Below are 20,362 nucleotides of genomic sequence, written 5' to 3'. Positions count from 1 at the left end.
AAAATTCCGCCCTTAGTGTGGGTGGGTAGCCCTACAAGCCCCAAATCTGCCTCGGTAAAAATGGCCAGCACGGGGAATGGGGTCGGGAAACTGGCATGCTGGCCGGCACCAGTAATTTTAGGCCCAATCCACCTCCGTTCCTGCCATTGGCGGGCCTGAAAATTAAGCCCATCGTGTTTATAGTTTCAAGCTAGGCTGTTTTAGACAGGGAATTCTAAAGTAACAGGCTACAAATGTTTTTGAGCATGGTAGCATTAGGAGACCAGTTTTATCTGCTAACATGCAAATCACTTTGGATTAAATAATTAATTTGGTTTTTGATGACTAAATCGGAGATGATTGAAAATGGTGGCAACACAAGGCTGGTATCATTTTCTGGCATTACTTCCTCATAGCATATATTAGATTAACATTTGTGTTGATACACATGTATCAAATACATAATTTCAATGCCAATGTTGTAATCCAGAATACAGTACAATTTCGTGGCAATGTTAGGGTTTGCTTTATTTTGAGTTTAGTTTTTATACAAGAAACATAGTTCATGGGCAACATGTTACATTTGCCAAATTCAATTTGAAGAATATTAATCCTATGTAAAACTTTGTTCCATATTTTACAATCAGCACATTTCCTAAAAACATTTTATCAACAAAGCAGAGCAACCTTGAAAAATTTACAAACGAATCAATGTTTAAAGGCATCTGAATGAAATAAATTGGCAGCATTACTGTAGACATGCTACATTTCATATGTTGGCGTTATAATTGCTGAAAACGTCTCCAAACAAGTGTGAATCCTTCTAAACACTGGCAAAGTCAGAGAAGCAGATCACACAGAATGGGGCATTAACGAGGAGAAAGTTTACTATTTGTGACCATTGGGAAACAAAGGCTCAGGTGTCTTTTTTATGCTGTACAGAGCTGGAATGTAGAGCTGCCTCTAACAACTCTATTTTCAGATCTGGAACTCTGTTCTCAGCAGCCTGACTATGCTGAGACCTCGACGAAATTGCAACATACTTGCACATGGATCCTTGTCCTACATGTGTTGCTTTTCTGTCAGGCCCACTTGGAGTAGTGTTGCTCAGGTCAGAAGTTGAAGCTGGTTTCTCTTGTAAGGTTTGTTCACGTGAGCAACCTTGTGTAAGCAGTTCTCTCTCCTTAGTATTTCTCCATTTCATTCTTCGATTCTGGAACCATATTTTTACCTTTTGAATTGAAAATATCAATAACAGCATTAGTATTAGTATTGTAAGTAACAATGGATTGCCTGCATTTCATTGTTTAAACTAAGAATGCATTAAGAGAGATGGTTTAATTAAATGCAATATTGAAATTACATCGTTGGAAAGGATTTGGTTGGAATCATTTCCCATTTAGAAGCCCCAAACAAAGACAAAGGAGGTCTTGTGGTGCAGTGGTAGTGTCCCTACTTCTGGTCCAGAAGCTCTAGGTTCAAGTCCCACTTCAGGACTTGATGGCCATGAAAGGTTCATTTGTAACATGGTTGATTATCAGCTTATAAATCCTTCCAATGTGCCTGGTGGCAGAGTTTCCTGGTCAACCATACTGCAGAAGGCAATAGCAAAACCACTGCAGTACTTTGCCAAACATAATCATAGACCAATCCAATGAAAGTCTATGCTTGCCAATGCCCTCTTAGGGCATGGTGCTTGAAGGAGGAGATAAAAAGAAATGTCTCTCTCAAGAAGTGGACAAATCCAAATTTTCAAGTTAAATACTAAACATAAAATAAGCAATTGGCTATAACATGTAGCAGTATTACAGAATGATGTGAAATTCCCTGTAAGGGCATCTTTGATAGTTTTCACTCCTGAATGATAATATGATTAGGCCATAGACCACAAAGAGACCATAGGCATTCTCTCCATTAGAGAGAGGCAATAGCTTGAGTGGCACTACTCTGCAAACGTGAACTATTATTTCGAGTACAGGGATTGAACCTGCGCTGGTGGCTTCATATCATACAGTACACAGCTAGCCAACCAACCTACCACTACCATCCCCGCCTCCCCAAACACACTCCTGAATGTGCTGGTTACAGTGTAAGAACTGATCTTTGCATTCCAAGTATTCTTTCTTCCTTTCGTTTGGGCAAAATCTGCTTTAAGGAAGTTATTATTCACAATCCCCTGTTATAAAAGTGATCAGAAAATACTTAAGACATAAATACACCATTCCAATGTATTACCATATATAAATTGTGTTCAGGTTATCTGTAAGTATAATGTTTTATCAGATTCTTGAAAATATTCTTCATTTATTTTCCACTTAACGAGTCATCAGTTTAAAGTCTGGCCTTGGTGAGCTCTGGAATGTCTTGCCTTGACTGGGTATGTTTTTCAGCAGTTGAACTATCATGCTACATTGAAGAGCTCCAGTTTAAGCAGAAATCTTGCCCCTCTAAGAGAGCACACCATTGGGTATTAATGACACTGGCCAGGAGAAATCTGACAATGACTACAGTTCTCTAAACTAAATGAGGATGTGTGATGATGGGTGAATACAGGAAAAAAGTTGAAATGCAGCAAAAAAATTATATAAAAACACAACACGATTGAAAGGAAAGTAAATATAACCCAATTTGTTAAACACTGTAGGCTTTTGCATACTCTGAAGTTTAGGTACATAATATGTGTATTATTTATTTTGGGATATTTTTGAGGCCTAGGTACCTATTTGTTATATTTGGATATATGCTTAGATAATGTCTCAGTAAATGCCTTGCCGGACTCAAGATACTGATAAAAACTGAACACTTTTGAAATCCACCCATTGTTCTCTTTTCCATGCTGTTATGAATTTCTAATAGAGTGGACTTGTACCTACCACACAGCAGAACTTCTGACTCCAAAGTCATTATTATATTGGGGCTGATACCCTGTCATTCACCAAGACGCTGTGCCAAAGCAGGCAGCCTCTGAGCTGCCTGAAAAATGTCAACTGTTTTTAATTACTGTGCTCCCACTCCCCTTTATGAGCCCTGAGCATGACCACGCTCTTAACAATGAGAGTACAGGCCTTGACACAGAAATAAACATTTTCAGTAGCTCTTGCATTCATCAGTTTGAAGTTATAAATGCAAGTAGTGCCTTGAAGGGGATATTTGCCTCATTTGCACATGGGCAGGTACATCTTTTGTCATTACACCTGCCCACCAGGAGGTGGTGAGCGAGTGTATGGTCTAGAGTTCATGGAGCACGTCATGATCAGTTTTCTGGCAGGAGAGCTTCAAAAGTCTAGCTCCAATTTAATGTATTATATAATTAATATATTTTATCACATCATGCTGAAAGCAACCTTACTTTACAATATTTCTTCTGCTGGCATTGCAACATATGAATTTTTCTTTCTCAAATGCAACACGTTTTAACATATAGAATGTGTATTTTATTCATGCTCCACCTTTAGTCACCATGCCTTCAGTTGTCTAGGCCCCAAGCTCTAGAATACCCTCCCTATACCTCTCCGCCTCTCTGCCTCACATTCCTCCTATAAGACACTTCTTAAAACCTAGCTCTTTAACCAAGCTTTTGGTCATCTGATTATCTCCTTATGTGGCTCACTGCCATACTTTGTTTTATAATGCTCCAGTGAAGCACCATGGGGCATTTCATGACTTTAAATGTGCTATATAAATATAAGTTGTTGTTGTTATTAATTGCTAATTAATCAGTTAAGATGTTGACTTATAGTACCTGTGAATCTTTAAGCCCAAGGTGCGTAGCCAGTTTCTTCCTGTCTGTTTTACTGATGTATTTCTGTCTCTGAAAGGTTTTCTCCAGTGCTTTTCTTTGTTCCTCAGAGAAGACCACTCTCCGCAAGATTCCTCTTCGCACTTTGCTGTGACTAACCTGGGGCCAAAGAGGAAATTCACAGCTCCTGAAAGAAGTGCTAACTAAGGAGTAAAATAAATATATTTAGGATTATGGAAAGTTTTAGGAAAAGGGAAAAAAATTGACCTGCAAATCTTACACTCATTGATTAATCTCAACCCTATCCCTCAATCACCTCATTCTCCAGAAACGTATTTAGTTGAATCTCGCAGTGGTTTATATGGCTTGCATCAATAATATTCCATGGCAATTTGTTTCTTACAGGGTGGATTTTAAGGCTTAGCGTTTCCAGCACACAGCTTTGCACAATGGGAGCATGCATCAGTAATGCACTGAACTCAGTGCTTCCTGCATGATTTTCAATCCACCCTTGTCATACAACACTCAGTGCTGGAAATATGAATTCATAAAATCACCTCAATGTTTCATTGGCAGTGAGAAAGGAAATGTTATGTGTTGAAGGAAAAGCTACCCTCAAAATTGGGACTGGCATTTTAATTATTGGAAATTTAGGTAATACCCCCGTGATAACAAAGATACTACCAGATCTCAGGAATAATCTGCCAACTATCCTTTACGTGAAATGCTTCTGTTTACTGCTAATTCTTAAAATGATGTCTGTTGGGTTTTGAACCCATCATTTGAGTAAGTTCTCTACATCAACTGCGTCAACCCATTCATAATTGAAATAAGTCCAACTTCCGTAAGCTTTAAGATAAAAGCAAAACACTGCAGATGCTGGAAATCTGAAACAAAAACAGAAAATGCTGGACAAACTCAGCAGGTTTAACAGCATCTGTGGAGAGAAAAAAACAGAGCTAACATTTCAAGTCCTTATGACTCTTCTTCAGCTCTGAAGAAGAGTCATGCGGACTCGAAACGTTAACTCTTGTTTTTTTCTCTCCACCAATGCTGTTAAACCTATTGGGTTTTTCCAGCATTTTCTGTTTTTGTTTCGTAAACTTTCTTCATAATTGCTATTCCTGAGATCTGGTAGTATCTTTGTTATCACGGGGGTATTACCTAAATTTCCAATAATTAAAATGCCAGTCCCAATGTTGAGGGTAGCTTTTCCTTCAACACATAACATTTCCTTTCTCAATGCCAATGAAACATTGAGGTGGTCAGGAACTTTGAATGGCAAATCTAGATGCATTGAGAACCTAAAAATTATCAAATTAGTTTAATGTGTGACTGATAAGATATTTCTATTGTTCACCCACACTTGCTTGAATTTCCACCCATTTTCCCAAGCTTCACTCTAGGACTTTGAACATATATAATCCAGGCATATGCTACAGTAAAATACAGAAGGAGTTCTGCAGTGTCAGAGGTGCTGTCCTCTGGGTGAAATGTTAAACCAATGCCATTCTGTCCATTCCAGTGAATCAGGTTGAATTGAAGATTCTCTCCCATTATTCAAAGAAACGCACAGAATTCTACTGGTATTCTAGCAAACATTCTATTGGCCCAACGCTATCAAAATAGATTTGACTAGTTATTTGTTGGAAAACTGTGGGTCAAAAATGGCTCCCAGGTGTACCTAAATAACGGCCACTTTTTGTATGTGAAGTATGTTGGCATGTTTCTGACGAGTGTAAGGTGTCAAATAAATATACAGTTTGCTCTACTTTCGACTCAACTATTGGATTAGCATTGTCTAGTTACAATAGGTAGGTGTTGCCACTTACAAACAGAAATGTACTTTGTGTTATGCATTCAATTTGAATTGCAACCTGGATTATAAATTTACATCTTGTTTCATGGATATTTGATAATGAAAACATTATTTTGTTCTAATCTGGCATGGACTAATTGATAAACAGTGTCACATATAGTAGGTCATTCTTAACAAAGCAAGTTAAAGGATTTTATGATAATTTATGAAAAATTGCAGAATATCTCGTTTGTGAAAATCCTATCCTGAAATGTGATTTATGGTGATTGAATAAATAAACTTCTGTTTTTATTCCAGGCTATTTTAACCACTGTTTTAGGTTCACATTTTGCAATTGCACCCGTTTGAAACAAAACCAATTTCAAAATAAATCAGCTATGCACAGATGCAAGGTTGCATGAAACAGTGTGCCAGTGACCTGTTTTCCCATGAAAATCACAAGCCTTGATAATAGCTGATTGAATCCAGTACTGTTATTTAGAATTAATTTTCATCAGAATGCTTAATGATTTTTCTTTTCAAAATCTGGCTGAACTCTGCAAAAATAACATCCCTATTATTCAATTAGTGAATTACTAATAGTTAAAGAACTAAAACATTTCCAATGCAACAATGAGTCATTGATAACACTTCCTAAAAATAGACAATAATTAATAGATTACCCTATAACCATACTTCTGTTTGTTTTCTGCAAGATGGAATTTTAAAAATTATTTTCTTACATTGTATAATAAAGTAAATTAATTCTGAAACATCATATTAGGGATATGGTTGTCGTGAACCACAAGAACAGTCCAATCTTGGCACTCAGTGGAAATCTCCTTTAAGTATCTGCTCACGAATCAAGTATTAATTAAAGCGTGATATGGCTGTGATATTAAGCAAATAAAAGTTATAAATACAAATTTTATGGGAAAATATTATAAAAAGTTGAAATCTAAAAAAGAGGTTTGGTATGTTGTAGGTGAGTGGGGGTAATTAGCTAAATTAATACCAAATACAGATTTAAATAGCTATTGTTCATAAGATTAAGATTGATGTTACTTAAAGTCAGGGGGATGAACATATTAAATTACTATCACTTTCATAACTGATTTTAGGAATCAGTTATGTGTAATTGCGTCATTACTAAAGGTAAAAGCCCAGCATAATGGATGTACCCATTACCTGTGCAACAAATCAGTATGCACCCATTCAGCAGATACCCTTAGATCGTCGTAGGTTCATTCAGATGTATTAATTTCACCATGAGATCCACGAATGCAGGAAGATTGACAGTGGAGGAAGATTTATATCATTCCTACAGGGGGCTTCTTTAATAAACTGACCCAACCAGTTATAATGGAATCTGTACTAGACTGAGAAGGCAAAATACACTACAAGTATCACAATTTTTCCCACTTACTGGAGCTCACTAATCTAGTATCAATCATTGTTCAGAGAACAAATAAAGCAATTTTTTTGGCAGACAGCCCTGATGCACATTTAAATAAGACAAACTATACATGAGGCTTGCAAATATATTTTTTAAAAACTTAAATAGTTAAATAGAGGCTAAATAAGCAATGCAAGATATTAATCTTAGTATATTGCAGGATGAGTTGAATTTGCTCTTTGTGCATTTTCTTCACCTAGACCACCTTTCACAATCAGCGTTTAACTCTCCAAAGTACCAACTGAGAATTTGATAACTTTCCTAACCAAACCCTCCACCACCAGCTCCCCTCACTCCCCACTTTTTCCACCCTCCACACATTGCAACCCTTTCATAATGCTGCTACCATAGACTTCCCTGAATGAAGCCTGAGCTATCATCACCTTGGTCCTTACCAAGCTCCCCATACCCCTACAAAGACCCTTCTCTCTGTCTTCAAATGCCTCAAATGGCTCGCCCCATCTTATTTCCAAGACCTCTTTCAGCCCCATGCCCGCACTTGCATTCCTCTGGCATGGGTCGACTCTGGATTTCATTTCTTCTTCACTCCATCATGCTTTGGGCCACTACCCTCTGGAATTCCACTATGTCGCTACCCTCTGGAATTCCCTCCTATAATCGTAATCCATTACGTCCTCCCATTTGCTTTCAAAAGCCTGCTAAGCAGTTCAAGTGCTCGGTTAGCTCTGCCCGATTCTACCCTTTCTTTCCTTCTGCTCCCTGCTATATGCTTGGAAGTATCTTTCCCATGTGTGATGAGCCGGATCGAAATGTAACGTGTTATTGGGAATAGGACAGCCGAAAGACGGTGCTTTTGGCTGGCTGGGGATTTAATCACCATATGATCAGAAAACTTAGCAATGTCTTTGCTTCTAACCTCTGTTCATCCACTGACTTCTATTGAGGTAGACAGGACGGTCTACCCAGATCAGCTAAAGAAAGTCTATAAAAGTCGGTTTCATTTATGTTTCAATGAACTGATCTCAATGATTGTGGTGCAGGATCCTCCAATGGAATGTGAGAGACTGAGTTGAGACTTGCAAACAGAGCTTTATTTATGGCAGTACGAAAGGGCGCTTGACCCCCGTCCAGTGCTTTCTTAACGCAGGCTGATTTGGAAAGTTCATCTGCACTGTGAAAAATAGTGGCGAGGTCGCGTGTGGATGAAGAAAGTGAAAGTGGCGATTGGTCATGGTCCTGTTGGCCATTGTATAGGAGCCACAGCCATGTAAAACGCTCTGTGGGAAAGTGGCAGCCCCCTGAAAACATCTCAGAGAGTCTCAGCTCATTAAACAGCCAGAATTTGCTGCCTCACTTGTCAAGAAGCATTCAAGTTGGCAACTCTCCTTTCGGAGTTTTTTTTTTAAAAAAAAGCCATTTAGTCACTGCAAATCTGAATTCACTTAACAGCCAGTTTGATTTAATGCCACAGTGCCTTGGGCAAGCAAACGCCATCACAAAACCATACCACTTTAATGTATTTAATATTTGTTAGTCGCTAATTTCCCCTAATTTACTGAGAAATTTTCTTATTGTAAACAATCTAGAAATAAAAGTCATTTTTAACCCCCCCGAGACAGAATGAAGGTGCAATTACTTCTGCGGAAAACACTGGAATAGGTTTAAGTGCTAACTGTGAATAGATCATTTTAATACATTTTAAATACAGTCACGCTCATGCAATGTTACGTTAAGTGACGCAAGTCTCTGTGGAAACTTACAAAATGTCAATGAGGCGGCTGATTTTTAATATATTGAAATGCTGACATTAACTGTGGAGTTGAAACGTGGCGTTTGACTTGTAACCATTTTTCAGACCACATGAAATCGTATTGCTACGGTATACAAAACACATCAAGCATTACTGATGCAGCACAAAAACTTACTCGGAAAAGCAGTGGGGGAGACCGGCTGCTGACAAGACCCACCACAGCAAGCCAAGAAGACCTGGGGGTAAGTCGGCAGGAAACATTTGGATAAAGCTACAAATATTAAACCAAAAAAAAAAATTGAGATAAGCAGTTTGTTCAGCGTATTTCACCCATAACATGAAAAACTATAAAAGTATTTCCTTAAAATGATTAACACTGAAATCATTTGCATACTAATGACTCTGGTGTCTACACATGTTCTGTAAATCACGGGGCAACGAATTGGAGACTTTTAAGTGTGTTATTATTTTCGCTGGTCGTCGGGTATCTTACTGCAGAATAGTATAAAATGAAAGAATGGTTATAGCACAGAATGACGCCATTCGGTCCGTCGTGTCGTTCGTTCCGGCTCTGCAAGAGCATTGCACCTAGAGTGCCGATCCCCAGTCCTTTTCCCATAGACCTCCAAATTTTTCCTCTTCAGATAATGATCCAAGTCTCTTAAAAGCCACGATTGAATCTGCCTGCACGCACTCAGACAGTGAATTCGAGATGCTAACCATTGGCTGCATACAGAAGCTTCTCCTCATGCCCCCATTTTTTTTAATAGCTTACTTTACCTTAAATCCATGTCCTCTGATTCTGGAACCTTCCAGGATTGGGAACAGTTTCTCCTTATCTATTCTGTCCACACCTCTCATAATTTTGCACACCCCGATCAATTTTCTCTTCACCAAGAAGAACAGTCCCAACTTCTCCAATCTATCTACCCAAAGGGACGTTCCTCACCCTGGAACCATTCTGATGAATCTTTTCTGCAGCCTCTTTAATACCTTTACATCCTTCCTAATGTGTGGCACCTAGAACTGGATGCAAAACTCCAGTTGAGGCTGAATCCGTGTTTTATAAAGGTTTATCATAATGTCCTTGCTTTTGTAATTTGTGCCCCTGTTTGTAAAACCAAGGATGCTGTCTGTTTTGTTAATCACGTTCTCAACCTGTCCTGCCACCTTCAATGATTTGTGCACATATACCCCCAGGTCCCCCTGCTTTGCACCCCCTTTAGAATTGTACCCTTTATTTTCTATTGTTTCTCCCTGTTCTTCATACCAAAATGAATCATTTCACGCTTCTGCATTAAATTTCATCTGCCACTTGTCCGTTTGAAGTTCAACACTATCCTCCACACTGTTGACAATACTTCCAAGTTTTGTCTCATCCTCAAACTTCGAAATTGTGCCTTGTACACCCATATCTAGGTTATTAATATATATCAGAAAAAGCAGGGAGCCTAACACTGACACCTGCGGAACCCCACTATAAATCTTCCCCCAATCCAAAAGACAGCTATTCACCACCACCCTCTATTTTCTGCCACTCAGCCAATTCTTATATCCATGTTCCTACTGTCCCTTTTATTCCATGAGCTCTAACTTTGCTCAGAAATCTGCTCTGTGGCACCTTGTCAAATGCTTTTTGGAAGACCACATACAATACATCAACAGCATTACCCTCATCCACCCAGAGAGGAGCTGAGAGTGCACCAGTGCCCCTTCCCCACAACATTAAAAAGATCCCATGCAAACTTTGATTACTTTTAAAGGTTGCTCCAAAGAAAACTTGAAATGTTTGCTACAACCAGTAAACACACAAACTGATGCGAGCCGGCCTCACAGGGGGAATCACCCGCTGCTTAACTTTCGTTAACTTAGGTCTGCACATTATCTCTTTAAAACCAAGTTGTACCAATGCAAAATTCACAGTTCAACTACAGCCAAGTTTTCAATTATTCTTCATAATACATTTCAAGATAATTCATGGCTTAGTCTGAAAGATACAGAGGAACACTCCTCTTGTCTTCTTTATGGATATTGTCTGGAATCTGTGTAAGGTCACATGAAATACTGGAATTTATTTGAAAAATAAAGAAAATATTGAAAATACACAGCACATTGCTCAGCACCTGGAAGAAAGAAATCAACTAGTGTTTGACTGTCAGAGTGGTGAATTTTTGATTAGTATTTGATTTGAATATTTCCAGTCTTCTCTGTTATTGTTTCTGTAAACCAGATGTTTATCATTTTTATGATTACTTAGGATAATTTATAACATTTGATTTTTAAAAAATTACTTTTAAGGCAGGAAATAAAACATATGAGTGGCATTGGAATTGTGGGCAAGAGTAAAGTTAGCACTTTATAACAGGGTTCTTTAATTGATACGAAGGAAACATTAATTGAACAACTCCTATTGGTTAAACTACAGTTCCAAGAGAATGTTTATGCTCTTGTGTGTATGGTGGCGCGGCATGAATATATTTACATTAGCTTTCAACATCTTTAAAAGCAATAATAGTTGTGAAATACTCCCCCTTTTTCTGGAAGAACATAACAGTGTTGTTGGATATTCCTGTGGCTTTAAAAGCTACTTTGGCATCAGTATGTGTTTACAAGGCCATGGAGTCAATTGATCCAAGTTATACTACTGGGGTTAGGGAAAATTGAGTTCTTTGCAAGGGTGCAGAGTCTTTCCCTCCATCTAATTTATTTTCCAAAAATATACTTTATTGATAAAATTGATAGAAATACATTATATGACTGTTCAAAGTTGACATTGGACAAGGTGCAAACCAAATCAGTTTTTTCCCCCCAATATTGCATGTTACTCACTGCATTTACAATTACAGTTAATATTTACAATATTAATTACATGTCAAACATACAACCCGAGGGGGTTCACCCACTTGCCAGTCCCTCTGTCCTGTGGCTGAAAGGCCTGAGCCGCTGGGTGTGCTGTGGCTGAAAGGCCTCAGGGGATGGCCTTTGTCAGCCGCCCTGTCCCTCAGCCTGGACCTGGGAATGTATCAGTGTGCAACACTCCCTCTCCGTCTAAATGCTGATTAATGCTAAGGTGAAAACATATTTTTAAAAGTTCCCTGGACTCCAATTTGCATCTGAGAAACCTCTTAAGCTTTGCTGCAACCATTGTGAAACCAGAGAAACATTTCAACCTTTACGACGTGATCTCTTGGTAAATTCACTTCTGGCGAGCTTCACACAGTTTGGATTGATGCGAAGCTAAAGCCAATTCTCATACATTCAAAATATGTAGCACAATTGGCCTGTTATTGTTGCAGAAAACTCGGTTACAAGGCATTCTCTATCATGGTTGAATGGTATTATGTCCTGTCAGAAATTATAGAACGTGATCTTTTTTGTCCTTTTTTTTTGTATCTTTGTGTGGGTAGATGCAAAAGACATCTGGCCACCAGTTTCAGTTTAGTATCTGTGCAACGTGTGAAATGTGCAGCCATCAAGCTGGAGTTATACTGCCAGACTGCACATTGTTGTCAGTCACAGTGAGGTGCTTGCGCAGGGCTCAGCTCCCCAGGCAACTCAGGTCTTAAACAAAAACCAGAAAATGCCGGAAACACACAACAGGTCCTTTGGTTGGTACCCGTGGAAAAAACAGACAGGTCAATGTTTCAGGCTGGGACAGAAACACTGAGGTGACCGCCCTGGCCACAGAATTTCGATGTTCGTTTCTCCCTCTCCCCCCATCCCAACCCCAGTTCTTTCGCTTTTTTTGTTGTTTTTTTTAACGTTAAGAGAGCAGGGGTAGAAAGGTTTGCTTTTTCTGAACATTAAAGAAACAGATCCGAGGAGATCCCAGTGAAATTCTTAAAAGCTGTCTTGGCATTGGGCTGGGGTTATTATTGTACCCGGTGTGAAGACAAAGTGGAGTGATACAGCCTCCTATATTAGGGTTGTCATCACTTGGATGTAGTCTAGTCAAATCATGGTTTGTAGCGTTACTTTTGTGTTAATGTTTATCTGAATCTGCTTCGCATTCAGTGCCAAAAGTAACAGTGCAAATTGCAGCCACGAAAGCACAAGGTCCATCAACCTTAGGAATTTTATAATTATTTTTTGGTTGAATCTACAGGAACATTCACAGACGGACTGCGACAAAATTATACTATGATTTAAAATCAACACTGATTTAGAATATTGACCAAACTGCAGAATCGGTGCATGAACATTTTTTTTTGAATAATTAAGTCATCAATAAGTTTTAACGAGACGGTAGCAACACTATTTTTCGGAATGTTTCTGCGTGAAATGCTTACAGGTAAAAATGCTAACACAGGGTATAATTCAGAAATGGCGCTCTCAAAATGAGTGGAGACATTGAGGGATTTATGCCTTCCAGTGATATTGATGTGGTCTGCTGAATAAAGCGAAATTGTGTGAACTCTTACCTATTTCAGGGTATGAGACTGTTTGGTTGGTGGAGGTGACTGAAGCAAGCTGGTTGTCTGAGGGGTTAACGAGCTGAAAGGAGGGTCTTGTAGGATGTGGACCTCCCGATGGGCCGATTTGTTCCGCAGTTTGGGGCACTTTCACTGGAACAGGATTTGCAAGGATCGGTCGAAGCGGGCGGCTCAAGGGGCCATTTACCCGAAGCAAATTGTCAATTAGAAAACTTTTGCCCAAGTTGTGGAATGCAGGAAGCTGAGGTGAGTCCAGGAAAGGAGAGGAGCCCAGCACTTCCCAGGACACTGACTGTGTTGGAATCGGGCTGGGGAGCATGATGAGAATGAACAAAACGAATGTGGCGACCGACACTTTCTCTCTCTCTCTCTCTCTCTCACTCCAAGCAAGTTAGAAACACAAAAACGCAACCGAAGGTGCTCGGTCCTTTGTTGATAAGTAACTCTTCAAAAATGTTGTAACTTTTGGGAAAGTCTGGAGTCAGTCCTGCTTTCTCAGTGCAGGGTGTGATGCGATTGGCCCGAAGCTTTACATGTGATTCTGCAGTGAGATGAACAATGTAATTCTGACGGTACGGAAGGTGTGTCCACATGTCACTCTTTCACACAGTAAAACTTTCAACTGTAAAGGGAAGTTTTTTCCCCAAATCCTAATCCGTTTTCAAATTATAGCCAGAGCCGGTGGCTAAAGACCCAAGTGCGAATTTTCTCGTGGTTATGAACACAACCTTTACCTCACATCAATGAACAGATTTCTAACAAATTGAATGTGGCTGGAATCCTGACAATATTCGACGTACTAGCCTTTGATATTTTGTTCATCATTGTATCCGTAACTTTTTTTTTGGCCATTTATTAATCTTGATTTTAGGCAATTAAAAGCAAAAGGAAATAACACTTCAATCTCGAGCAGAAATGAAACGTCAGCTGTGTTTTATCAGAGCTATTTTTTCCCCTGTTTCGGTTGTGGTGAAAATGCTTTCTCTAGCCAGGCGGTGACGAGCCGCACTATAGCAACAATTCCTAGTCTGCCGAAACACTGGGCTCCAGTTCTCAAGGTCAGAATTTCCAAGGGCCATCCATCCCTTTCACCCGCCTCGAGCCACCTCACCAGTTTCCTCACCTCACCATGAAAGACATCCGAATGGCTACTTTCTCCCAGTCAATTCCGCGGGCGCCTTCCAAAGACGGACCAACTGGTGACTGGGAATTCGAGATGAAATCGGCTGCTAAAGGAAACGCCAGGACATTCTGTTTTCTCTGGTCGTAGGTTAGCATCATAAATATCGCGTATCACTATCACCCCACCGCCCCCTCCACCCCCACAAATACGAAATTAACTACAATCATATATCTTGAATTCTCCGCAAACGATAATAATCGTCCACATGCTTGCAACGGTTCAAGAGGGCAGCTCACCGCCACCTTCTCAAGGGCATTTAGGGATGGGCAATAAATGCTGGCCTAGCCAGCGATGCCCACATCCCATGAGTGAATAATAAAAAAAGATATAATTTTTAACCTTGGCGCCGGTCCTGTACATAAAGTAATTCTTTTATAATATAAAATAAATGTATATATAATAAATAAATATATCAATAAATATATCATATAAAATGTAATATAAAAGTATAATTCTTGTAGGATAATTTCAGATGTGTCAAATCCCATGTTAGATTTCAATTGGCATATGTTTAATCTGGTAGATCGATCTCATTATTCCCCTTATTTCAAAAAAAAACTTTTACTATTCCAATATCGCATTTAAAGAAGATTCCAGAGATGGACACACAATTTTATGGTTCATTCCTAATTTGAAGGTCAACACTGAAGAAATAACACATTTGAAAAAAAAAATCCGTCCTACAGATGAGTTCAAAATATTGAAATGCAGCCTTCATTGAAATAACCGATGGATACAGTTCTTGGATTTTATAAGTCCAGACAATTGGTTAATACTTCTTCACAATTACACGGCCGCATTTTGGGCATTTGTACAAACTTTTTTTTCTTTCTTTTCTTTTTGCATAACCCTGCCCATCAATAAATTGTATTAAATGAGCGAACAGAAAAGAAACCCCGAAAGATTACACCTGCTTTGGTGTCTCGTCCTCGCACGGACTTCATCCGAATTTTTAATAACCAACGAATCGAAAGGGAGAAACACCGATAGACTAAAAAAAAACACATTGCAGGAGTTTGCAATAATCAAATAGTCCAAAAGGCCAGTGTTACTGGATACTAATAGAACATGCCCGGGGGTTGGAGGTAACTTGCGTCTATTTAACCCACCATCAAATAGAAACGAATTTATAATCTCCACCGGTGCCAATTCTGTAGCCCAATTTCCGTCGCAAAAGATATGATACTGTGCTGCATCCAGTTTTGCATAGAAGCGAATGATAATTCTGGATGAAGGGCCCTACTATACTGGCAGGGCGATTCATCCGTTACAACGTGGATCGGTTTGTGTGCGGGTAGTCGACATGTTGTACTAGATTGAGGGATACCTGTGAAAGTAGCCCGGGATAATTCTCTCCGAAACGGCTCGGACTATTTAGAGACACACAATGCCCCCAGAAAGCCAGCTTTATCCAGGGTTGCTGCAGAATCGTCCAGCTACTCCATATATATATATTCTGGGTCGATCTAAAATGTTCTGAGTCAATGAAAAATATTCCCAGTAATGTTCAGAGGTAAATCTGCTCCAGTTTCTTGTGGGGCAAGCGGGTGATTGTGGAGAGTAGGCAGGACTGTAATCTAATTCTTCAGCAAAGCTACATGGTGCTCAATGGAAGTAAAGCAAAATGGCTATACCGTTTCGAAATTAGGCGCGCACTCAGTTTTGCCTGGTTGTATTTAAATACATTTTGACTCATCAGCTTGCCTCCCTTGGACGCTGTGAAATGTTTGACTCGTTTCTGTTTTTCTAACCCCCTTTGCGATTTTCGAGAATGCCACCCAACTTCAGAAAGATGTTTGCTGCAGAAAGGCGTGCACTTGGAAAAATAGTTCGGCTACACTTTCAGTATGATTTTAAATCTTCAAAAATGAGTGGTGAATCTCCTGGTGCCGTCCACTTAATTGTTAATATGGGGAGAGGGAAGGACACTAAGGGAGTCGCTTGGTTCTCTGAGCATTTAGAATAAATTAGCAATATCAATGATAATTAACACAACTTGTCCCATTAATTACATTTTCCCGCCTAATTATTTTACTTTGCAGTAATTAATATGCTGGCTGTTGGTTAAACTAAAGGAAGTAACCTTCTGGTTAGTAAAGAAACGGAGGGTTGGCTGGTAGTTGTATCTAGTTTAAGCAGCAGAGTGCAGCTCAGCGTATCAAACGCAACATAAAAACGAAAAGCCGCTTATTGGGTCAACTGGCAGAAAAACAATCCGATTGCATAATGATGCATTTGAAGTCAACAGTACCATGAAGATGCAGAAAAATATGCGTAACTGTAATTTGGGAAAGGAAATATCGCTTAGTACTTAGGATGGGGAAGCTACATTTTTGGATAACATTCAGCTTTTTGCTACAAGGGTCTACATTAATTATTATATTTCTATAACTCGCTTTAGTACAAGGTGGCAGCCCACAGGTTGTAGCTATTATTATGCATGTGATCGTTTTTTTGTTATTACGTAGCTGGAGATGGGAACTAGAAGCATATGAAAGTCCACAATATGCACTATTTGTGTTCAGTTCCTGCGAAACATTAAACAGCAAAATTACCGCAAATTCTTACACTTGCCCAGGCGAGGCTGAGTCAATCAGGCTACCCAGAAACTGTGGGCGGAATCGTCCCAGATTCGCAAAGTGCGGTAGAGGGCGGGAAAAAGGACTCAATGGCGGCTTTTCGCACTGTTTGGTCCCATTCCCGGGGTCCCGCCTCATTAATTATGCATTCATGGGAAACATGCCAATGGCTGGCAGACAAGCTTGGATTTGCCCGCCACGCTGTGACCTCAGCGCTTCCTCGCTCCGGGCACCATAGTTAAAGCGCGCCAGAGCACAGCCTACTTCATGTCTTCAGACCAGGACTGCTCCAGGTGACAGATGGTCCCAAAAGCAAAGAAGACGTCAGCCCCCAAATTTAGTGAGGCCTCTCTGGGGCACCTGCCGCACACGTGGAAGACCACCGTGATGTGCTCTAGCCCCTCTTTGGCCACAGGAAGTCCACCAGAGTCACCAATCCGGCCTGAGAGGTGGTGGCAGCAACGGTCAGCGCCACTGGAGCACAGAGGAGGTCAGCCAACCAGCGCAGGAAGAGGATGAATGGTCTCATCTGTTCCGTTAGGGTAAATCGCTCTTCTCATCACTCTCAATTCACATGCTTACAAACCCATCACACATCCACAGGGATCTCACACCTCAAGGGACAAGACCACTAACTCTCACACACACCCTCGCATCTCCATCAGGCTCATACTCTCTGGAGCTCGCGTCCTCATCCCGTCCATGGCTCCACTCACCACACAAACATTCCACACAGTGCCATGCGCCCTGCTCACACTCTCTCCATCTGTTTGCATGCAGGAGAATCTAGTTCACAACAGGAGGGAGAGGTCCCAGACCAAGGGTGGAGTGGACCACATTAGATCCCTCACTCACTTTGAGGAGTGTGACTGGTGAGGACGTGGACCCTGCCTGCAGCAACGGTGAAGTTGGCAGTGAACACCCACATGAGGATCATGCACCCCATCATCCCTCTCTAAATGTAACGTGAGTGCTCTCTCCTCTTGACTCTGCTGCCATGCACTAAATATCTCTACTTCAGTTCTCAGGGAGCTCTGCCATGTGACTGACACCCTCAGCTAACCAGCACCTCAGCTCCATCAGGTCCTCACCTCCAGCCAAGAGGACTCCTCCTCCATTGAAGAGCTGGAAATAAGCAGCCTGGAGACCGGTCACAGCACTTACCCACACCCTCCACCAGCGCAGAGACACACACCACGGTGGGACCTAGATCTAGAGCAGGCTCGGGTTCACAATCTGGTGGTCACCGCACGGGCAAATGTCCGCAGCAGGAGGAGGCAGGTTTGGCCGAGCTCCCCAGCATTGCTGGGGAAGAGACATCTGTGAGGTCCAAGTCAGATGACAAGCCTCTGGATTTGGCCTTCTAGCTCATCGTGGAAAGTCAGCAGAAGGCGGGGGAACATCATGCAAAGCTGCTGAAAGCCCTCAATAGAGTGGCAGCGCGAGAAGAAAACGGGGAACCCGACGTCCCTCCAGGTGCTGCTTCCCCTCAAGAAGTCAGGCCGAGGCCCCCCAGGCACCCAAAGGGAGGAAGAGCGGCAGCTGAGCACCCCAGGTCATCCACTCAAGAATCTCAGAGGCTCTCCACTCCCTCCGAGTTTCCTTTGCATCTGACCCCCTCAACCTCGTCCTCTGTCACCGCAGAGGGAGCAGAGTTTGGGTTGGCAGGTGGCAGTGGGGGAGGTGAAAGGTGATGCCAGGAGAGTCAACAGTGATGGGGGAAAGGACATGGGTGACTGGGGGAGGGGAAAGAACAGGGGTGCTGATGAGAAACTTAACGATTACCATGGCTGTCAAAATCGAAAGCGAGCGGATCCTCGTGTTGGGTAAGTCCGGATGCTGCATGGGATTGTGATCAGTGGGCGGGCGGACCCACAGAGGACAGCCAAAGCAAGCTGGAGCCCTTAAGGCCTCAGCTGTCCTGAAGACGCACGCCAAAGCATAGGCTCTCTCTACCCCTGCTGCGGGCATCAGGGCAGCACCTTGAAGAAGTGGTAGGCCTCGAAAAATTAAGAAATTCTCTTCACAAGTTGTTGCACAGGCGAACATATCTTATCACTTTTTAATCTGAAAATATATTCACTTTTACTGAATAATGTGTAATGTTGTCTTTCAGCTTCAATTACAGGCTTCGCAAGTGCTCCCACTGCATTGCTCTCCAACCCCCCACGCTCCCCCTTACCCTGCCACCACCCCAGCTCCACAGCCCCCACTAGCAGTTCAGCTGCACACAGCTGGACCAGGAATGATTCCGGATGGATAAGTGTGTGTGCGTGTGTGTGTGTGTGTGTGTGGCAGGGCCTTTCGGGGCCTCATGCAAGCACTCTCCCACGCATCCCACCTGCCTGCTTTGGCTCTCTTTCAGTTGTCCATCTGAGCTGACCTGTATCTCTGCCCACCCACTGATCACACCCCCATGCAGCACCTGAGCTCACCCAGCACGAGGATCCGCTCACTTTCCATTTCGACAGCCATGGTAATCGTTAAGTTTCTCATCAGCACCCCTGTCCTTTCCCCTCCCCCAGTCACCCATGTTCTTTCCCCCATCACTGTTGACTCTCCTGGCATCACCTTCCGCCTCCCCACTGTCACCTGCCAACCCAAAACCTTTTCTACCAGGATGCCCAGGTGAACATGCACATTCCCTACTTTCCTGAGAATCCCAGCCCCATCCTCATTGACCTCCCTGACCTCCTCCTCCTCCCCCACTCCCCCCCGGGCCTGTGTCTGCCTCCGAGTCCCCACCAACCACCCTCGCCCTCCCTTCTACCACTACCGTCACGCCCTCAGCCTCCCACCCTTCTGGCTCACTCTGCCCTCTCTCATACTCACCATTCCCTCCTACAATGCTCACCCTCAGTTCACTCCCCAGGAGGCAGTCATTGACTCCACTGAACCCTTCCTTCCACGTTCACCTGGACATTACCCTTACTCCCTCCTCCACCCATACTCCCCCCTCCCCTGGACTCCTTGCCCCTCCAGACCCCTTCCTCCCCCCAGACTCCTTGCCCCCCACCAAATTCCTTCTCCCTTCCAAACTCCTTCTCTCCCTCTGAACTCCTTCCCGTATACCTTCCTTCCCCTTACACCTGCCTCCCCACTTGCCACATTCTCTCCCTCACTCCCTCCTCCCCCCATAATCCCTCCTCCCCTTTTTCAACCTCAACCTCCCGATGAAACCTTTGTCACCCCCTCCCAACCTCACCCCCTCCCAACTCCTTCGCCACCACCCCCCCAGCCTCACCCCCACACTGATGCCTTCATTCCCCCACATCCCCCCCCACCCCCAACCTCACCCCCTCCTGGTAAACCTTCCTCCCCCAGTCAATCCTAGACCTTCCTCTCCACCACCCCCGCCCCCACCGCCCGCCCCAGTACACCTTCCTGTCCCATTCACAGCTGGAGCTCCCTCTCCCCCCTTCACCGTCATCCATAACAGTCCATGGCCAAGACCATGATGTTCCAAAGCAGACCCAAGACATCA

At 42.2% G+C, this 20,362-nt stretch overlaps 1 protein-coding gene across 2 annotated transcripts in view; it reads right to left on the bottom strand.

Annotated features, from left to right (window-relative positions):
* Positions 1-487: 487 nt before the first annotated feature.
* Positions 488-20,362, bottom strand: part of dbx2 (developing brain homeobox 2) — a 92,545-nt gene continuing 72,670 nt past the window's right edge. The window contains exons 2-4 of one of the 2 annotated variants that reach the window (XM_078567865.1): positions 8,859-8,954; positions 3,722-3,921; positions 488-1,210 (exon numbers count right to left, since the gene is read on the bottom strand). In XM_078567865.1, the coding sequence (XP_078423991.1) occupies positions 1,207-1,210; positions 3,722-3,921; positions 8,859-8,954 (300 nt within the window). In that variant the 3' untranslated portion in view covers positions 488-1,206. The remainder of the gene's footprint in view (positions 1,211-3,721; positions 3,922-8,858; positions 8,955-20,362) is intronic. The other variant, XM_078567864.1, reaches the window with a different exon arrangement.

The sequence above is a fragment of the Cetorhinus maximus genome, chromosome 22 (assembly GCF_964194155.1).
Source record: "Cetorhinus maximus chromosome 22, sCetMax3.hap1.1, whole genome shotgun sequence".
Lineage (NCBI taxonomy): Eukaryota > Metazoa > Chordata > Chondrichthyes > Lamniformes > Cetorhinidae > Cetorhinus > Cetorhinus maximus.
Note: the sequence above shows the minus strand (reverse complement) of the source record. Positions and strands in the feature narration are given on the sequence as shown.